General features: G+C 36.5%; 2 protein-coding genes across 13 annotated transcripts; one reads left to right on the top strand and one right to left on the bottom strand.

Annotated features, from left to right (window-relative positions):
• Nucleotides 1-2,459: 2,459 nt before the first annotated feature.
• On the bottom strand, nt 2,460-10,832 carry LOC130718284 (uncharacterized). Of its 12 annotated transcripts, none has more exons than XM_057568825.1 (11): nt 10,464-10,831; nt 10,319-10,392; nt 10,143-10,223; nt 9,923-10,015; nt 9,523-9,642; nt 9,206-9,277; nt 8,363-8,440; nt 7,273-7,707; nt 7,063-7,154; nt 6,349-6,510; nt 4,697-5,117 (listed from the first exon to the last, which is right to left on the bottom strand). In XM_057568825.1, the coding sequence occupies exons 1-8, from the start codon at nt 10,546-10,548 to the stop codon at nt 7,516-7,518; spliced, it is 795 nt and encodes a 264-aa protein (XP_057424808.1). In that variant the 5' UTR covers nt 10,549-10,831; the 3' UTR covers nt 4,697-5,117; nt 6,349-6,510; nt 7,063-7,154; nt 7,273-7,515. The 12 variants fall into 12 exon arrangements, with proteins under 12 accessions (XP_057424806.1, XP_057424811.1, XP_057424807.1 ...); XM_057568826.1 differs by having other exon boundaries at nt 6,349-6,503; XM_057568827.1 differs by having other exon boundaries at nt 6,349-6,470.
• A 3,082-nt stretch (nt 10,833-13,914) lies between these two features.
• LOC130717482 (probable methyltransferase PMT1) lies at nt 13,915-19,653 on the top strand. The gene is made up of 8 exons (XM_057567718.1): nt 13,915-14,156; nt 14,717-15,096; nt 15,215-15,379; nt 15,498-15,680; nt 15,778-16,372; nt 17,861-17,973; nt 18,425-18,645; nt 18,982-19,653. Exons 2-8 carry the CDS (start codon nt 14,911-14,913, stop codon nt 19,304-19,306), a joined length of 1,788 nt encoding a protein of 595 aa, XP_057423701.1. The 5' UTR covers nt 13,915-14,156; nt 14,717-14,910; the 3' UTR covers nt 19,307-19,653.
• The last annotated feature ends 512 nt before the right edge of the window (nt 19,654-20,165 follow it).

Raw genomic sequence — 20,165 nt, 5'->3', positions numbered from 1 at the left:
TGGAGAGCAGAAACTGAAGGAGAAAGAAGGCCAAGAAGCATGGAATTGATGAAGAACTTAAAGAGAATTGAAAAGAGGAGTTTCAGAAGCCAAAAAGTCCTTTTCAGGCGAGCTTAAGCGCCTAGGCGCTGGGAGTGGGCGCCTAGGCGCCGATTGGGTCCAGGGGCATGTTTTTCAACATGCAATTGGCGCTCAGGCGCTCTGAATTGGTGCCTGAGCGCCCAGTCTCGTGTAATTTGCCTATAAATAAGGCTTAGGCCAATTTCTTTGATACATTTGGACATTTTACTCATTTTTGATCAAGTTTGAGAGCTGAGGAGAACTTTGGGGCCAAGGGAGGCTTCCAACTTGTATTTTTCTCAGGTTTTCTTTACACTTTCTTCATGAATTCACTAGCCATGAGTGGCTAGTTTACTTTTTGCTTTGGGTTAAGAGATTCTATGAAATTTTAGTTTGTTAAATCCTATCTCTATGCATGAGTCTTGATTCAATCTTGTATTTCAATTCCTTATTGCATGCTTAGCTTTGGTGCACCTTTGCTATAGGCTAGATTATAATCAAATGGAAATTTGTTATGATTTAGGGACATGAATTGGAATAGATCCTTCTATACTTGCTTCTAGGCATAGAGTAGGGTTTTGTTGGCCTGAATAAACATGCTTATTTACCTCTTATGAATGTTTAAGTACACAAGGAATTGGGCTTATCTTTCAGTTTGAGAGAGTTACTTTTGTGAGGAATCAACTAGTAAGTACATAGGCTATAACAACAAGAGTTGAATCAAGGTTTCACATGCATAGGATAGGTGGACTAAAATGGATTAGATGATCAAAAACCCAAGGCAATTTTCCATCATTTGTTTTTCACAACTTATTCATCATTGCTCTTTTGCAAATCTTTCGTCACAATCAACCAAAACCAATCTTTGAAATTTACTGCTTTAAGAACTTGCAAACTTTAGACTTAAATCAACAATTCTCACTCACAATCCCTGTGGTTCGATATTTTAAAACCCGGAGGTATTCGTACACTTGCGAATTGACCAACATTAAGATTGCAATCAATTACTAAGAATCCTCCAAAGTTTTTGTCCACACCACCTTTGGTTATGTCGAGATGGAGTCATGATGGGTTCATCGGTTTTTTGGTGTATATCATCTTCTTTCCACTTAACAATAACATCATCTGTGGTGATGTTCGGGCCATTGGGTTTCTAGGTAGTGATGACAATGACTTTTTTCTAGTCTCGTTTTTTGGGATGTTGGGTCATTTGAGTCAGAGCATGTGCGTGGTCCTCCAATGGTCGTTGGTATTGGAGTTGGCCATGAAGTTTTTGTTGTCGCACCTGAAATTATGGCTTTTGATTGTGTGTTGCATTTTTGCGTTTTTCTGTTGTATTCTTTGGCTAGATCATTATCTTGCGTTAGGGTTGTATTCCGTTCTTTGCGTTCGTTGAACTTAATCCTTTGTCGAGGAAATTTGTATCAATAAGCATTATGATCGTACTAGGACGACTTTTTTTTTTGAAAGTCAAGGTACCAGGACCATTTTAAATCAAACAAAGTTTATCATTTTGGTACATCGAAAAGATAAATTGCACCATCTAGGTCCCTGGACCTCCTCCACCCAACCCACATGTCCTCTTACTCTTATCACTTGAGCTATTATTCGAGGACAAACAAAGTTTATCATGACAAAAAAATTATTTAGTTTTACTGACTATTTTAAATTCGCGTGTATAAATTAATAACCAAAAACATATTTAACCCCTTATACATTGATATGATATAATTGTTGTACACGTTCGATACCAAATCTCAATTAGGGTATGAGGTTTGATTGTCCAGATGAAGTTGTTGTGAACCAAATTGCAGCCTAGATCCTGGCGCGGAGGCCTCCTTAGGGGTAGTGGTTGATGGCTTGATGCTTTTTCCTTTGGTGTTGGTGTGGCGGGGTTTCTCTTGGCCTTGGTGTTCCTCTGATCCCTAACTTTTAGGTCTGTTAGTTTTTTAGGTTGGTTTTACTGTATTGGGATTCCCTTGTTTCTGGTTGGTTGTGGGTTTCATGTCTGGTGTATAGGTTTATGGGTTTTTTCGTTGCTTTGGGAACCGCCCTACACTGTGAGTGATTAGCTTTTTGTTATTACTAATCACATTTGCATGCTATGTCTCTTTTTTAGCTTTGTTCTCAAAGCTGTGAATAATACATCATTTTGCTTTCTAAAAAAAAGAATTAATGAATTCTACACTTCATTCAGCCACATTGAACATATGTGGTGACGCATCCGAAAAATCATATCCATATAAATGACGTAGTTTGAGTCATACATGAACTAAGAGCATGAATCCAAAGGGTAACCGCGATATGTCTGTAAGGCTTGAGAGTATATACAGAAAAATTCCACAAAGATGCTCTGACTCTCACTCAATTTCTTGCAAGAACTTTCCCTCTGAATGTAAACTAAGAGCATGAATTTTCCTCTCCATAGTTTTATCCATTAAAAAAAACTAAGAACTTGCTTAATTTGAAGAACTTACTTTGAAAATCTTTGAAGAATTAATTTTCTAGTATAGCTGAGTGAAAGGGTCGTCACTCCCGTCTTCTATGGAGAGGAATATGCCTTGTGTGCTGTTAAATATTCTTATCTAAGACTTCATCTTCCAGATTGATGCTGTGACAATGAAAATTATCATCTATTAATTAAATTATCAAAACTATAACGTTTCTAGCAAGTTTCCTGTCCCCGATTAAAGGACATCATATTGTCACATCAGAGACGTTGAAGCTCAAAATTAAAAATAACGATTCATGTACACTTTTTTAGTGAATAATTTTATGTTCACATCTATTTCATCTACACCTTTAGAGGGAGATAGGAACAGAATTGAAAGAAGTGAAGATATGATGATAGGTGATTTGATGAGAAAGAAAAAGTAAGTGGAAATGAGATGAAAGTGAATAGAGATGTGAGTATATCAAAATTCCTTATTCGATGCAGCAGACACCTAATTATAGAAACTTAAGAGAAAAATGTAATAAATATGATATGTGACGTGATAAAAAAAAATAGATAAAGGAAAAAATGATGTACATAGATGTTGTTACCGTTATAGTGTACACAAATCAAGACTGCAAAATAAAGCAATATAAAGCGAGAAGTCTGCAATATAAAGCTTCTTCTTGAAACAAGTTTTATCATACTGGATGAAGCACCATATTAAAAAAAATTGAAGCTTTAGATCATACCCTATGAGATTTAATGAGATTAAAGAAAAAAGACAGCTTAAACAAATCATTTGGAGGGAAAGTTGTTATCCTTCGAGGTGATTTTAGACAAATATCAAGATGTTGTTGCACCTAATATAAATTCTTCACTATTATGGAGATATTGCAAAGTTCTAAAGTTGACGGAGAACATGAGGCTAAGTGCAGCCTAAAGAATTGATGAGGCAAAAGAAATCAAAGAGTTTACATCTTGGATTCTCAAGATTGGATATAGTGATCATGTGATAGTGGAAGTGGGGAGTGTGATGTTGAAATACCCTCAGATTTGCTAATCTAAGATGCTAATGAACTGTTGATTGAGTTGGTTAATTATTCATATCTATAACTTTCTCACGACATGTCTAATTTGAATTTCTTTCAGGATAGAGCAATTTTAGCTTCGACATTGGAGATGTTGAAATGATAAATGCTTACAATGCTTTCTTTGATTACTTCAAATGGACATAATATTTGAACTTCGACAATACATTGCAATCTGATGATGATTATGAATTCCGAGGTGCCAAGATGAGTGATTTACCGCAGAATTTTTAAATGATATCAAATGATCATAAACCACAAATTATATATTAATATTGAAATTGAGATCTACAATCATGCTTTTGAGATATATTGATCAGTCAACAAATTTATACAATGAGACCAGGTTAACTGTTAATGAGCTTGAAAAAATATTATTCGAACAACTTTTATCATAGCACTGGGGACAAAGTATACATTCCTAGAATGAATTAATTCCTTCAGATCCCCAATTTCCAATTAAATTTCAGAGAAGACAACTTTCAGTTTCAGGTTACTTCGCAATAACTATAAATCCAAGACCTCATGGTCGAACTTTCTAGAGTAAGGTCTAAAATTGGCCCAAAAACTCGTATATTGGATGATGCTAGAAATCTACAAAGTTCCACCATGAATGTAGTGTTCAATTTTGGCTGAAAGAAAAGAAGTTTTTGAAATGAGTGATTTTTTCAATAAACACATTTAATGATCGACTTTGTAATGTTCAATTCTTTTAAACTTACTTATTCATGATTTTAACATTGTACTTCAACTACTTTACTAAAATATATCAACAAAAACATGTGTTTAAATTACATTATTTCATTTATTTGTATGTATAAAAACACACTAGAATAATGTGCATTGCACAGTCCATAACTAAAATAATGCGCTGAATTGGGCGAAAGCCATCATTTACTCATGTTTGTTTAAGATTTAAAAAATGGTTAATTCTTAATTTGGTCCAGCTAGATATATAATCGATTAATTTTGGTCACTCGCCATAGCAAAATTGCACTTGAATCTCTATGAGTAGAGAAAAGTTTGAATTTAGTCCTTCCTAAACCCGAGTTAAGTAATAACTAAAAGAACTTAATGCACCGATATCTATTGATTTTACATGGACAAAGACTTAGTTAACCCAAGAATAAATATCCAATGGCAATCTCTTGTCTCTTTTAGGTATTGTTTCAAGGGGGCACCTTCCGTAAAACACACGTCCTTTTCTGGAAATGCATCCTACGGATGATAGTCAAATTCCAAACCCACACCACTACAATAGCACTTCACATGTTTTGTTTAGGTTCCTCCGTTTAGCATCTGGGCTATTATGTGAGGAAGGACATTAACCAGCAATTTGTGTCATAAGCAACCAATAAAAATGAACTTGAGACTGAGAGCCACCAAAATGAGAGGCTAGCAAATTGAGTGGGCATAGATGAGATGGCACTATATAAGCTCTTAGATAAATTGAAGGGCGGAAACATTGAATGAATGTAGTGACTGCAGAGAGTATATGACTACAACTAATCCAAATCCTTCAATAACCCCTCCTGCCAAAACTCAATCAACACAACATAAATACCTACTGATTACTGAACAACCATCATCAATTAATTGCATTCCATCAATCTGATAGAATGGTAGAAAGCATATTCTTATCATAGAAGACCCAATTTAGACTACAAAACACATTTAGATATAATTGTTTAGTTTTTAGATTATTATAAATTATTATGTTATTTTTATTAATTTCATTCTAGAGTGTTCTATTTGCTAGGATGTGACCACATGTAGAGTCATCCATGATTCTAGGAAGAAATGTTAGTATAAATATTGTACTCTTCTTTCATTATGAATTAACAAGAATATTGGCAAAAGCCTCTTTTTATTTCTTTTTCTCTTAATTTTCCTTTTCATTTTCTTTCTTTGATTTTGCTTAGTAGAGTTTCTCTCTACCAAATTGGTGCTTTCATTGAAGATCTCTATGCCTCCTGTTAGAGATTCATCGGTTCTACCCACTTGCTTGATGCCATTGATGCTAAGCTTGCTTCCATGGCCACCAAGTTACAGATGGAGTTTGATTCTAAAATTTCTGCCATCTCAGGGCTCATTGATCAAGAATCGTCTTTGAATTGCCACCTTCATGACATTTCACCACAACGCCACCGTATATATATTCATTCACTTCCTCTTACCCACACCCTGGCCCTGATTACTATTTCCCTTCACAACCCTACGTCCCTCAACCCAACGTCTCTGGTCAACACTATTATCCCCACCTTTACCCCCATTCTTCACCACATGATTCACAGCTTTCATTCTCTGCCTCAACGGCTAAATCACAGCCTAAGCTCAAAATCAGTGTTCAATGGATCTGACCCAACCATGTGGCTTTTAAACACAGAAACATTTTTCCTCCATGAAAGCACCAAAGCAAAATCAAAGAAATAAAATGAAAAGGAAAATTAAGAGAAGAAAATAAAAAGGGGTTTTTGTCAATATTCTTGTTAATTAATTCATAACGAAAGAGGGGTACAATATTTATACTAACATCTTCTTCCTAGAATCATGGATGACCCTACATGTGGTCACATCCTAGCAAATAGAACATTCTAGAATGGAATTAATAAAAATAACATAATAATTTCTAGTAATCTAGAAACTAAACAATTATATCTAAATGGGCTTTGTAGTCTAAATTGGGCCTTTTACTACAATCTCACAATTAATCAACTAAAAATAAGCAGGTTCAAAAGTGAAATCATTGGCACGGGACATTACCTCTTCTACATGTTGAATTATCATGAAAATTATTTTGTCATTGTCAACAAATTAGGTTTCCCCCACAACACATGGCCATTGTTGCTGCAATCTCTTGTGGTTTGAATGCCAAGAAGTCAATCCTTGCAGAGATAGCTATTGGATATTAATCTTTTCTAGGTGCTTGCAGCCAAGAACATATAGTCAGTGGCATTGAATGACTCAAACAGACCCATAAAGCAGTGTTATCAAATAGCGGCTATAGCGGCGCTATGCCACTATAGCGTAGCGGATTTTTGGCTAATCGCGATGCCGCTATTGCCCGCTATAGCGCGCTATTCCCGCTATTCGCCGCCAAATAGCGGCCGAAATAGCGGATTTTTGGCTCATCGCGATGGTCCGCGATCGCGATTATGTATTAGCAGTAGCACTAACTAAATGAATTTATATGAAAATTCATACTTGGACAAAAAAAATGAAAATTCATACTTGACCAAAGAAAAATAAAAATCCATCTAAATACATTTAAAATAACTATCAATTGTGTTAACCACTTGTAATTTAAAAATACGGTGATGCCAAAATCCAGGTAGATAGCCCCAAAAGCTAAAGGAAGTTGCTTCTTTCCACCATGATTTTGGCTCACCGTTTCTCCAAACATTCAAGAACCACAAATAAAAATACGACTAGGATACTTGAAAAAAAAAAAAACAAAGGCATAAATGACGTATGCACCTGTGACTTGACCAATAACAATGGAAGTACATTCAAGTAGAAGTAATGAAAGCACAAAACCAGTCAGATGATTGCTTCCAGTAAGCAGTAACCTAAAATATAGATGAACGTAAGTAGTTTAGTCAATCATGAAGGTTTACATTAGGGGGGGAAACAGAACATGTATTAGTGAATAACTGCACTACATTGACAAGGGGAAAAGAGTCTTACATTAGCATCAAATGGCCCGCGGGGAGTTACAGAAAGTGGTTGACATATGTTGTAGGCTTTTCTTGATCAATCAGGATAAAACTGGTAGTCATTTCATCTACGTAGTTGCTTCGCATAAAGGACAGCCATTTGAAGTGATAAAGGCCAATCATAAATCCAAAGCATAAGCAACTAAAGCCTCTTGAAATAAAAGCAGCGGATGAATCATTTCATGGATCCAAGTGCATCTCGGACTCTGAATCTCTAATCCTTTGATACTCTAATAATCAAACCAGTTGGAGTCTGGTCAGTTTTGAGATGACCAGAACCAATCAAATCACGAAGATGAAATCTCATATCAAGTGGAGACATTCGAAGACGCTTCTTTTCCAAAGAGGCCAACATCATCTCCTTATATCGACGACGGCTCAGAATGGAAATAATTTCCTTTCTTCCCTGAACGACAAAGTGAAAAGAACTTCATGATAATAAGAATATTTCCTAATGATGAAAATATGCAAAAACTAAAAATAAAAATAAAATCAGGAAAAATCTGGGCATCTCTTATTTTAGCAGAGTACAAATCTGCAAGTGTTAGGCCCCCAACTAATGAAGTCTATAGTAAAAGGAATAAGAATAAGAGGGCCGAATTAGAGAGGCTCCATTAATAAAGTCAATAGAAGGAGTCAATACAAACATGTGGGCAAGATGGTCATTGTAAAGGCTGCCCACCTCCTCTTAGACATGTCTCAAGTTTTAGTTGGCATAGTTAAGTGTTAAGACATAATATAAATATAGAATCCTATCAAACATCTGATTGAAAACCTAGATAGCACATAACATGCTCTACAAATCACATAATTTCGCATAGCACTTAAAAGTTCATAAAATTATAAATATTTCACAAAGCCATTAAACATAACATTACCAACTAGCCGAGTCAAATTCCATGTTATGGATTAACTTCAAAATACATCAAATGTTCCGAAACTTAGCAACACAGCTGAAGTACCCACTATATGTACTAGTCAAACATGAATGCATATATAAAGATCATACTATACAGCAAGCATCGAAACATAAGCACGTGGTAAACATTAAATATCCGTACCTGAACAAGACCCTTAAGAAGTGAGCCAATATTTGGAATTGCTATCCAATACATGTTGGGATCAATAAGTTGCCTGGTCTGAAAAGTATGTACCATAGTTACAATACATAAACACTGAGCCAAAAAATCATATATTCATTCATGCACACATTGTGTATGAAATAAATATACAGAACAGAGGTAGTCAACATAAAACTACACAAGAATCACATATAGTACATTTAAATAATAGGAAAGTTATGTTGATAAGATTCTTAGCAGTTATAATCTACACTACCGATGCACATAACATAATCAACATTAGCACAATAAGTATAATATGCTTGTTTTGTCTTGTAGGATTTTAAAGCTGTAATAAGAGAGGCTACAAGATTCTGAATGCAGCTATGTTTAATCTTGATAACAGAAAACACAGAAGAAGAAAAAAATCATTTAAAGGATTTTCAATTAGGTCTAAATAAACGTATAGAAAGGCTGAGGAACGTATAATAAGATCAAAAATGTTACTGAGAAGTTAGAATGAGGGGATAATCTACTTTCCTTTTCCAGATGAAATAAAATACAAAAATGAGTGAAAATTTAGGTGAAAAATTGTTGAAAAAAACTACAATGTAGCAGTTGTTTCGTGTTTTTCAGATAAATGACTACAATTTGATGTTGATCTTGTCAGCCAACTAGCCAAGTTGACAAAAATATTATGAAGTTTTACCATGAACAGGAAGCAAAGTTATGAAAAGTTTGTATGCCATATAAAACCTCCAAGCAAAGTGGTGAAAGTTAAGAACATATGTGTTTGAATTCGAATATAAACAAATTGAGCCATTTTTATTCCATTTTACTCACAAGGAGGCCAGCATTAATTAGAAGGGAGATGTGACTGTCCTTCACCTTTCCCCCAAGTGACAGGAGCGAGCACTGCATAAAAGAACCACCCTCATCAAGAAACCGATTAAGTAAACATTCAGGGATGACATAAATATTAACATTTAATAATGATAACTAAGAATGTGGATATGCCAGACTCTCATTGTGCATTCACATTCTCCCAAAGTCAGGAAATTTGCCAGATAATAAAGATTTCTGATGAATAGACAGTATAATGAGCAGAAGTGGAAATGATTAAAAACTAAAAAGTAAAAGCTGATTGGTTATTCACTCACAAGCTCCTGATGTTCGATGCCAGTTTCCAGCTTTGAATCTAGAACATGAGTCTTGAACCACCCAAAAACTTCACATTCCCCTCCAATCTTTCCTTCCATTCTTTTAACAACACGATCTACCTATGCATAAATAGTTATGAAAGATTAACATGTCAGTTCATCAATAATCCTTCAGAAAATAACCCCGGCAGAAGATAACCCGCTGGTATTACAACCAAAAACACCCAACTTTTTTTCTGTGAGGAAAGTAAACATAAAAACTTATAAAATGAGGGCACTAGAGTAATCCACAAACTACTATGAACAGATGAGGGCACTAGAGTAATCCACAAACTACTATGAACAGCTAACATTATGGCCAACAACACGAAGTTACGTGTCGTACATACATATAACCAACCTGTTTTAGGTAGTCATCCAAAAACATTACAGCATGATCATCTTGTCCAGTATTTAATTTGAAAACCCGCAGAACCTTGTCCCTCCTTAGAGACTGCACAAATTAAAATAACCATTACTTAATCCACCATAGCTTCAGAGCTTAAATTAGCAAGAACACGGAATCGAAGAAAGCACTAATATGTAGTAAATCATAACTCTAAAATTCTATAAAAAAAAACCTCTAATTCCCTATCCACTTGTGTTCTGTCCTTCACACTGCTATACAATTGTGACTTCAGCATAAACGGCTCAACCGAAGCCTGGAAAATAACATCATTGAACAAAATAGAATTCAACAATCAACTAATCAAAAGAGGAAGCTAATGTTGATGCAGTTAATTAAGGCTAAGCTGACCTGGGGAAGTTGAGGAAACTGAGCTCGCATGATTCGAAGCGCAACCAGTGTATCACTGAATGTGAGATCATCCTCTGCGAATGGCAAACTGGATTGATATAAGAAACAAAGAGAAAGTGGGGTAGAGTAGGAGAGGATTGCGCACCGAGTGATGAGGTTTTTACGGCGTCGGAATGTTCATCTCGCCGGCGTTTCGTCCCTTTCGATGAAGATTCTGGAATGTTCTCCATAACGCTGAAACTTCACCGCTGGAAAAGGATTTAGAGTAAATTATTCTACCCTTCCTTGTTACAGTCCTCTCCTCTTTTATTTCAAAATCTACACTTTCCGCCCCTGAGATGGTTGAGGGGCAGCGTGCCGGAGAGGGTAGTGAATCGCCGGAGATGGTGGAGGAGGAAGAGAAGAGGTTTGTGGAGGGTGCACGGAAGCTTGGGAGAGGGGGAGGAGGAGGAGAATTTGGGTGATTAGTAGACTTCCCTCACATACACACCCTAATTTAAAATGGTCCTTGCAAGTTTATTTTATAGTCTTAGGTGGCTGATAGGGTGCAAGTGCACCCTAGGTCTTGCACCATGCAAGAGCCAATTTTACCTGTTATAACAGGTAATATAACCGGCTAAAAAAATACATACCCTCACCCTCATATGCTTTACCCTCTCCTCTTTTTGGATCACCAACACCCTCCACCTCCTTCCACCGGAATCCTCAGAATCAGCACCACGGTGAGCACTGCCATCGAAACCCAGGTCCAACCTCGTCGCCTTAACCACCATAGAAACCCAGGTCCTAATCAAAACCCCATCTCTCAAACCTAAGGATTCAATCCTATATAAAGCTTCTTTGATTCCTCTGTCAACATCTCTTTTTGCTATTCATCTGCAAAATACAACATGGCTGACTTGCAATCATTAAGGTGGTGGTCGGAACTTGGGTCCTCCAAATCAGACTTGGAATCTGCTAAAATCTAGGGTTAAGATTTGCAGGGAAAGGGGGAAATTGATGGTGGGTTATTGGAGTGATTTCTCCCTGCTCCTCTTCAATCGGTGCTTCATGGCGATGGCCCTCCAAAAACCCAGAACTCCACCTCCTCCGGCCACCACTCCAGCCACCTCCCCATTTAAACGACCAACTTCCTCCACCGCGCAACCCACCCATCCGGCCACCACCCTCCTCCCCCTCTCCGGCCATCATCGAAATCAGATCTAGGTCGCAAACCCTTCTCCATGTCCCTCGCCCCTTCTGCTCATCAAAACCCAAATCTCCTTCCTCGCCTTCATAGCAACTGCACCAAACCTTACCATCTCTGGCCCATTTTTCTTCAGATGATGGTTGTCATTTTTGGACAAGTTCTGTATTTCAAAATTTGGCAGTGGATATTAAGGGTGAAGAGGAAATTGGTGGGATCTGATTTTCTTACTTTGCTTGCATTGAGATGATGATGGGATCTACTGCAATATACCTGGGCTTTTCCTTGTATGTTTTTGTGATTTGGGAGGTTGCTGATGATGGGTATGGAAAAAAACAAAAATTCAGACCAAAAATTTCACAAATCGTTGGTTGATCTGTGTTAACTTGAATTGTTTGTTATCAGCAACCTGACAGAAAGTCCGGCGACGGCGATGGCCACGGTGGTGACCGGAGTTGGCCGTGGTGACGACGGTGGAGATTCATCGGTTGGGGGTGGCTGAGCAGCATCACCACCAACAAGACCAAGAAAAGGAAAGAGAGAAGGGTAAGGGTGAGGGCATTAGAGTCAAAATCAATTTTTAATTAAAATAAATATAAATTCAATATTACCTGTCTAACAAGTTACAAGTATGGTATCTTAATGGAATATTCCATTTCTGTGGTTGTAAAGATGTCTTGTACCGGTGCATGGCCCAATACATATTGCACCTTATACAACACCATAAGTTTTACATCCCTAAAAAATTGTTTTTAAAGAGTTCTTCTAAATTCTAATATCATAATGCTTATATGCCCATTATTTTTGTGTAACCAAAAAAATATATGCCCATTACTTTCTCAAATATTAATTTTTTTTATTAAAATGGTTAAACAAAGAAAAAACACCTTCAAATTAGGCGAGCGTCAGAGGCATACTGGAAGGCCAATAGAGACTCACTCCTAAATAGAAATGATGGAGATTTCCTTGAGAAGGGTTGTCCACCAACTGAAATTTACTAACCTCAGAGAGATTCAAACCCTCAACTATGAGAATGTGGGAGTTGAACTCAAAAACCTAAAATCAGTTGTGTTAACCATGTTGGTATAAAAATAATTTTCATATATGCTTTTATCACTCTAATCATTGTATTCTATAAACATTCAGATGTAATTTTATTAATCTCAGTCACCTCACAATTTTATACATATCAAGTTTGGTCACTACTAAATTTCCATGTTCAATTATTGTATTTTTAATAAAAGTTTGGATGGGTTCGGTTTTAGTCACCATCATGGGTCAAGGCGTGCTACCAGGATTATAGGTCGTGTCGTTACATATCACTCATCAATATAACTCTTATAACGACAGTGAGAATCGAACATACAACATTTTGAGGAGGAATTACCAACTAAGAATAAGAGTTTTGTTTTGATACACTGCCAGTGTAAATATACTTTACACTATTAAATAATAAAATTTCAGTGTCACATCAATTAATTTGATTGGTTTGCTAATGCATCTACATTTTTCTCTAAACTTTTCTGTGTTCTTTTTAGGGTTAAAACATATAACCGTCCATGAACTTTGAGCGAAATCTGAAAACCGTCCCTCGCTGGAAAATTATCTGAAATCCGTCCTCGTACTATCAAAAACAAATTTGATCAATCCCTCCGGCCGCCTTAGCTTCGACAAGAGCCATTTTTTATTTTTACACATCCTTGAACTTTGAGCGATATCTGAAAACTGTCCCTTTTTATTTTTATTTTTTTTAAAATTAAAATCCTCTAATTTCTAAGAATTAAATCTAATACCCTTTAATCTAAGCCTGAATTCCCAATTTAACCACAAATCCCTTAATCTAACCCTAACTCATCCCAATTTAACCACAATTCTCAAGTTCTCTCTCCTTCAGATCTTGTTTCTCCTCTCTTCTTCTTTCTTCATCTTCATCTTCATCTCATTTCCTCCACCAACAACAACATCGTCTTTTTCTTGTTGTTGTTAGAAAAAATTTACAATTTTAATTCTTAGAAATTAGGAAATTTTCAGATTTCACTCAAAGTTCAGATTTCAAATTAGGAAATTTTAATTCTTAGAAATTAGGGAATTCTCAAATTAGATAGATTTAATTCTTAGAAATTAGGGAATTTTAATTTTAAAAAATAAAAATAAAAAAGTGACGGTTTTCATATTTCTCTCAAAGTTCAGGGATGGGTAAAAATAAAAAAGGGCTCTTGCCGGAGCTAAGGCGGCCGGAGGGATGGGTCAAAATTGTGTTTGATAGTACGAGGGCGGATTTCATATAATTTTTCAGTGAGGGACGATTTTCAAATTTCGTTTAAAGTTCAGGGACTGTTATATATTTTAACCCTTCTTTTTATTGAATAATAATAAGATAATGAATGACCGTGTACTTAGGAATGGTACTTGATTATATTTTAATGTTTGGTCCATGTTAAGGTTTCAAGCTGTTCCTCGCCCATTAGGAGCTGCAAATGCCGCAAGCTTTGTTTGGGATTAGATCTCATCATCATCATCATCATCATCATCATCATCTCAATCTCAATAAATAAATATAACAATCGATTCTCTGCTACACTTTTTCATTCATGGATGATGTTACCTTACCTTCACTCTTTCTTCCTAGCAACCTCTGAACCCGAGTCCGAGGTATGTGTAACCTTCTTAACTTCTCTGTTTCCACTCACTCAGATCCATTTTCAACCTCTTCTTCATACCCTTTATCTTCCCTCATTACAAAATGCTACCTTTCCCCTTTTTCTGCATCTGGGTCACTGAAATTTCTTTTACCACTGTATTGTTTTCATTAGATGGGTCACTGAAAGCTAGCACCGTCGGTGATGCGTTTTTCTCTTTTTTTAACCCCTTCTCTTGGCCCTTTTCCCTTTTCTTCTTTTGCAATTTTTCTGCAGATTTTATATGCATTTAGCCAGCTACTTATGGCCATACATAGCTAATGTGCTCACTTAGAATACTAAGATTTTGTTTTGCTCTTCTTTTAGTGGGTCTCTCTCATTTATTGCTGTTTTTCTCTGGTTGGTACATCATTCATTCTTTCTGTTTAGATTTTATGTATTAAAAAATGATTTTTTTTGTATGTGTTTGATCTAATATGATGTTTCCTTTCTAAGGGATGATGCTGTTTCAAACTTTCAGTCATCATGGAGCTAGTGTTTTTCATTGATTTCAATATTTGCCTTTCTGTGCAGTTCCTGTTCTGTGGTTCTCAACTGCATCACCTAGGTGCTTTGTGGAAAACAAGTCACTAAGTTGGTGCCCTTAAGTCCAGGGGGAAGCTTTCCTGGGTTGATTAGACTGAATAGTTGCTTTGCCTTGTAAATTATCAAGTTTTTTATCTGCTAGTTGAAGTCATAGTGAAAGTGGTTTTTGTGTAGTGGCAAGAATGGCTAGAGGAAGAGTAGATGGGAACCCGAGAAAGCGGTTGATCATAACTGTGTTGGTTTTATTGATTGTTGGTGTTTTATTTTACCTGTATTCTCGTAGTAGTGACTCATCTTCTATTGAGTATGGTAGCAAATCTTTGAAAACTGGTGGAGAAGATGATAGTTCTATACCAAAGACCATTCCAGTGAGTTATCTCAGTCTGAACTGATCTACTTTTACATTTACACTTCCCACTAGGCTCAAATGTTAGTGTCTAATATGAAGCACTCAAGTTATTTTACTCTTCTGTTCTCTTTGTTAAGGTATGTGATGATCGTCTCTCTGAGCTAATTCCCTGTCTAGATAGAAATCTCATATATCAAACAAGATTGAAGCTTGATCTGACATTGATGGAGCATTATGAGCGACATTGCCCAATGCCTGAGAGGCGTTATAATTGTTTGATTCCGCCTCCTCCAGGGTACAAGGTGGATCTCTTCTCTCCAGGCATTGCTTCTTAGATGGAACCAACTAACAGTTCATAATATTTAGAAATTTTCTGTCCTTAAAGCTTTTGGTGTCTTATATTGTTTTTTATGATAATAGATTCCAATCAAGTGGCCCAAAAGCAGAGATCAGGTGTGGAAGGCAAATATACCTCATACTCATCTTGCAACTGAGAAATCTGACCAGAACTGGATGGTTGTAAAAGGTGAAAAGATAGTTTTTCCTGGTGGAGGAACCCACTTCCATTACGGTGCTGATAAATATATTGCATCAATTGCCAATGTAAGCTAGTTTCTCATATTTGGGTTGTCTCTAAAATAATTATCAACATATAAAACTTAAAAATGGTATAACTTTATACTCATGATTGGTATTTCAGATGCTCAATTTTCCGAACAATGTTATAAACAACGGAGGAAGACTCCGTAGTGTTCTTGATGTTGGCTGTGGTGTTGCAAGCTTTGGAGGATACCTTCTTTCTTCTGATGTAGTTGCAATGTCATTAGCGCCAAATGATGTTCATGAAAACCAAATCCAGTTTGCTTTAGAGAGAGGGATTCCAGCATATCTTGGTGTATTAGGGACTCTAAGACTTCCTTATCCCAGTAGATCGTTTGAACTTGCTCATTGTTCTCGCTGTAGAATTGATTGGCTTCAAAGGGATGGCATACTTCTTCTTGAGCTGGACAGGTTACTCAGGCCAGGAGGCTACTTTGCTTACTCATCTCCCGAAGCCTATGCTCAAGATGAAGAGGATCGGAGAATATGGAGAGAAATGAACGCTCTTGTGGAGCGGATGTGTTGGAAAATAGCTTCAAAGAAGAACCAGACTGTTATATGGGTTAAGCCTCTTACAAATGATTGTTACTTGAAAAGAGAGCCTGATACACAGCCTCCACTCTGCAGTTCTGATGATGATCCTGATGCTGTTTGGGGAGTTAAAATGAAAGCTTGCATCTCGCGTTACTCTAATCGTGAGTGATATTTGCCGTTTCATACAATGATTTAGTCAGTTTTTTAGTCTTAGGGTCATGCAGTGTTGTCAAATCGCGATCGCGGAATATCGCGGCGAGGCCAAAATCCGCTATTTCATTTAGCGGATAGCGTCGCGGGCAAATAGCGGTATCCGCATAGCGGTTAAAATAAGTAAAAAAATTATAGAAAACAGCTTGTTGTGCTGTTTGTGCTAGTAAAAAACAGTTGCAAAAAATAAATAAAATTAAGACATCTAATGAAATGCATAAAATGATCATGATAGAACAAATTTTAGAAACAAAACAGGGGAAAAAAAAAACAGAAAATAAAAAAACATTGTATGTAATGGCAAAAATAAACAAAAGATGATGTGAAAAAAGAACAAATATTAGAAACATAGGTTCACATTCACAATGGAAGAAGAAAAAAAGAATAGATCATGATGGGAGAGGAGAAAAAGGAAGAACAGATATTAGAAACAAAACAGGACGGAAAAAAACAGAAAACAGTGTGAAAAAAAAAGAAAAAGAGAGTCTGAAAATGTGCAGAAAGAAGGAAGGGAAAAAGAAAAGTAAAGAAAACAGGGTATGAAAAAAGTAAACAGAGGCTAAAAACAAAAAACGGAAGAGTACGTAAAAGAAAAAGAAATAAATAAATAAAAAACAAAAAAACAGAGCATGGCAGAGTGAAGAGATGGGAGCCAGAAACTCGCAGGAAAAGTCATCAGAAAAGCTATTGGGGTTGCCGGAGATGAGGGTCAGAAGCTTGATGTAGAAGGAGGAAGAGAGAAGGGAAAACTCGAAAGGTTTTGAGGCTTTTATAGAGTGAAGATTTTAAGTTATAAAACTTTTCTTCCATTAATTGGGTACAATTAATTCAGTCGGTGGCTGATTCCCACCTCCCAAGCGGTGCCTTTTTGAAAAAAAGTCCTAAAATCGCACGTGATCTTCTCTTCCACCGCTATTTTCACTTTGCCCATCGCGGCGCTATTCAGTTTTGCGGCGCTATTGCGTTTATCGCGTTTGCCGCTACGTCGCGGCGTCGCGATCGCGGCACGGCGAATTTCCGCTACGTTATAGCGGCATAGCGGCGCTATAACCGCTATTTAACAACACTGGGGTCATGAGATAAACTGATAATAAGAATGTCCCCACATCATTAGTAGTTCTAAAACACAAACAGCTATATATAATAATTGATGAAACAAAACAATTGCAGAAAGAAAAATAAAGAAAAAACCTTCCCTTGTGATTATGCAGCTGTATCCAAAGCATTGACTTTGTTAGTCAGATGGCTTCTGCTATTTTAGACAGGTCCATGTCCTCTCTGATTACATTATATATGACACAAGTTACATAATTGCATTTTTGTATATATCAATGTTGTATGATTTTGTTCTGTTACATTAACAATTTGTGGTAATAGTTCATGACTCTTATATTAGAAGTTGAAAAATCAATAACTACATATTCTGCTGGTCTATACAGAGATGCACAGAGCAAAAGGAACTGGTTTGTCTCCTTGGCCAGCTCGATTGACTACTCCACCTCCTCGTCTTGCCGACTTTAACTATTCGAGTGAAATGTTTCAAAAGGACATGGTAATTTAAAATATATCCTGGTTTCCACTTTTAATACCTTCAATAATGGAAGCTTTTACTCATTAAAAGGGAGCAGCAATAAAGCATGCAGGTAACAGTAAAAAGAGAAAATTTATATATGAGAGAACATACTAAGGGGAATGGCAGAAGGGCTTGCTGTAAGACCCTACATTAGCAAACTAAAACAAGGATGTTCTTGCCCTACTAAATTTGATATGAACTAATTATAAACCTCAATTATTGTCCAAGTGCCATTTTCTTTCCACCATATGAATAATTGTTTTTATTGGTTGAATTCGTGGGAAGTGTCTTCCTTGTCTCTGAAATGATATTGGACACAAATTAATATGCTTAGAAGTAATTTTTCTTGAAGTAGAGTTACATCTAAGGCATGATAACTTTACAGCCTGCTTGATGTATTACCAGTTATATGACAATTAAATTTGTGCAGGATGCTTGGCAACAACGGGTTGATAACTATTGGAAAATGCTAGGCAATAAAATTAAGCCTGACACAGTTAGAAATGTGATGGACATGAACGCAAATTTGGGTTCATTTGCAGCTGCTTTGAAGGATAAAGATGTTTGGGTGATGAATGTTGTGCCAGAAAATGGGCCAAACACACTCAAGATCATTTATGATAGAGGACTATTAGGAACAGTTCACAACTGGTATGGCTCTTACAACAACCTTCACTATGTTAGCATCAATTCCTGTTTAATTTTCCCCCTTAATTGCACATTTAGTTCTGCTACTATCCTTTATGATGTGTGATTTAAGTTTGGATCCTTTATGATGCGCGATTTTAGTCCCCCGATAAATTTTTTAGCATTTGTTTGTTGTAAACTGTCTCCTTGCGGAAAATGATGAACATAAAAATGCATGATACCTACTGAAAGCTAAAATGATCACGATTTTAAAAGACTTGGACTAGTGCCAATCAAGCTAGATGCTTAGTTGCCTTTGTGCTACACTTTTCTGATCTTGTTTTGGCATCAATATAACAGGTGTGAAGCATTTTCAACCTACCCTCGCACTTATGATCTTCTCCATGCATGGGCCATATTTTCTGCTATCATTGAGAAAGAGTGCAGTCGAGAGGATTTATTGATTGAGATGGATAGAATCCTCCGACCAAAAGGTTTCGTCATTGTCCACGATAAGCGGTCGGTGGTATTGTCTATAAAGAAGTTCTTGCCAGCATTGCACTGGCAAGCAGTGGCCAAATTTAACGTTGAGGAAGGTTCAGGTCAAGATGAGGATGATGCAGTGTTAATAATTCAGAAGAAGATTTGGCTCACAAGTGAGAGTATCCGAGCCGCAGAAGAATGACATACTTCCACTATGGTTCGGACTCTCACCATTTCACTCGGAAGTTCAAAATCTCTGCAACTATGAGTGATATATGAAAATGACCACACCATTGTGGAAAATTGCTCTCAGCTCTTTTCAGATGCTGTCAGTGTTGTTTGATATGTCATTCCTATTCTCTTCACTGCAGGCACTAGTTACAGTGGAAGCTCATCCCAAATCATCCATTTTGAACTTATTTAATTTTGGACATCCCCCCCCCCCCCTCCCCTCTGTTATTGTGATTAAGAAAATTAGATGAATCTGATGAAATGTAGTTTTTTTAGAACAAATTAATGGGTATTGAAATTTCCTTTTTGTTTTTTTTACCATTTAGTTTTTCCACCACTGATGCATGGCCATGGCACAATACTATACTTGTGAGGCACTCTAAGCATAACTTCCTAGATGGAAGGAATCAATCACGACAACATATATGTGAAATACATAAATTAAGTCTTTTAAATATTCTAACTCAATTTTGTCCCTAAAAGGCTAAAATAGTTGTGCAAAATTCAAATTGGTCTTGTGATGGGCAAGTTTACCTATCAAACATGAAATTACACACATATTGCATAGTCTTTATGTCATCATGAACCAAATTCAAAACCTACTAATCTCCTTCCTTATTAGAATATCTATGACTAACATATGATTACTGGCATCTTGAGACACTGCAAACAGTTGTTGCCCACCAAAACACCCTTTTAGGAAACCTTAAAAAGTCAAAATGCCTCTCAACCTTCAAGACAAATATAAAATCTATAGAATTGTAATGATACATTAGGCATTGAGATCACATACACTTTTATTATAGATCCAAGATTACTTATGAGGAAAT

This window comes from Lotus japonicus, chromosome 5, assembly GCF_012489685.1.
Source record: "Lotus japonicus ecotype B-129 chromosome 5, LjGifu_v1.2".
NCBI lineage: Eukaryota > Viridiplantae > Streptophyta > Magnoliopsida > Fabales > Fabaceae > Lotus > Lotus japonicus.
The sequence above is the reverse complement of the archived record's forward strand: the minus strand, read 5'-3'. Positions and strand labels throughout refer to the sequence as shown.

Bases quoted from the DNA above. Each gene is read 5' to 3' on its own strand.
- LOC130718284 (XM_057568823.1), bottom strand. From the start codon at position 10,548: ATGGAGAACATTCCAGAATCTTCATCGAAAGGGACGAAACGCCGGCGA. The intron at 10,224-10,318 runs GTCAGCTTAGCC...GTTATTTTCCAG, and splicing joins AGTTTCCTCAACTTCCCCAG to GCTTCGGTTGAGCCGTTTAT. The intron at 9,278-9,522 runs GTGAGTGAATAA...TCTTTTATGCAG, and splicing joins GCATCGAACATCAGGAGCTT to TGCTCGCTCCTGTCACTTGG.
- LOC130717482 (XM_057567718.1), top strand. From the start codon at position 14,911: ATGGCTAGAGGAAGAGTAGATGGGAACCCGAGAAAGCGGTTGATCATA. The intron at 15,681-15,777 runs GTAAGCTAGTTT...TTGGTATTTCAG, and splicing joins ATATTGCATCAATTGCCAAT to ATGCTCAATTTTCCGAACAA. The intron at 17,974-18,424 runs GTAATTTAAAAT...AAATTTGTGCAG, and splicing joins AAATGTTTCAAAAGGACATG to GATGCTTGGCAACAACGGGT.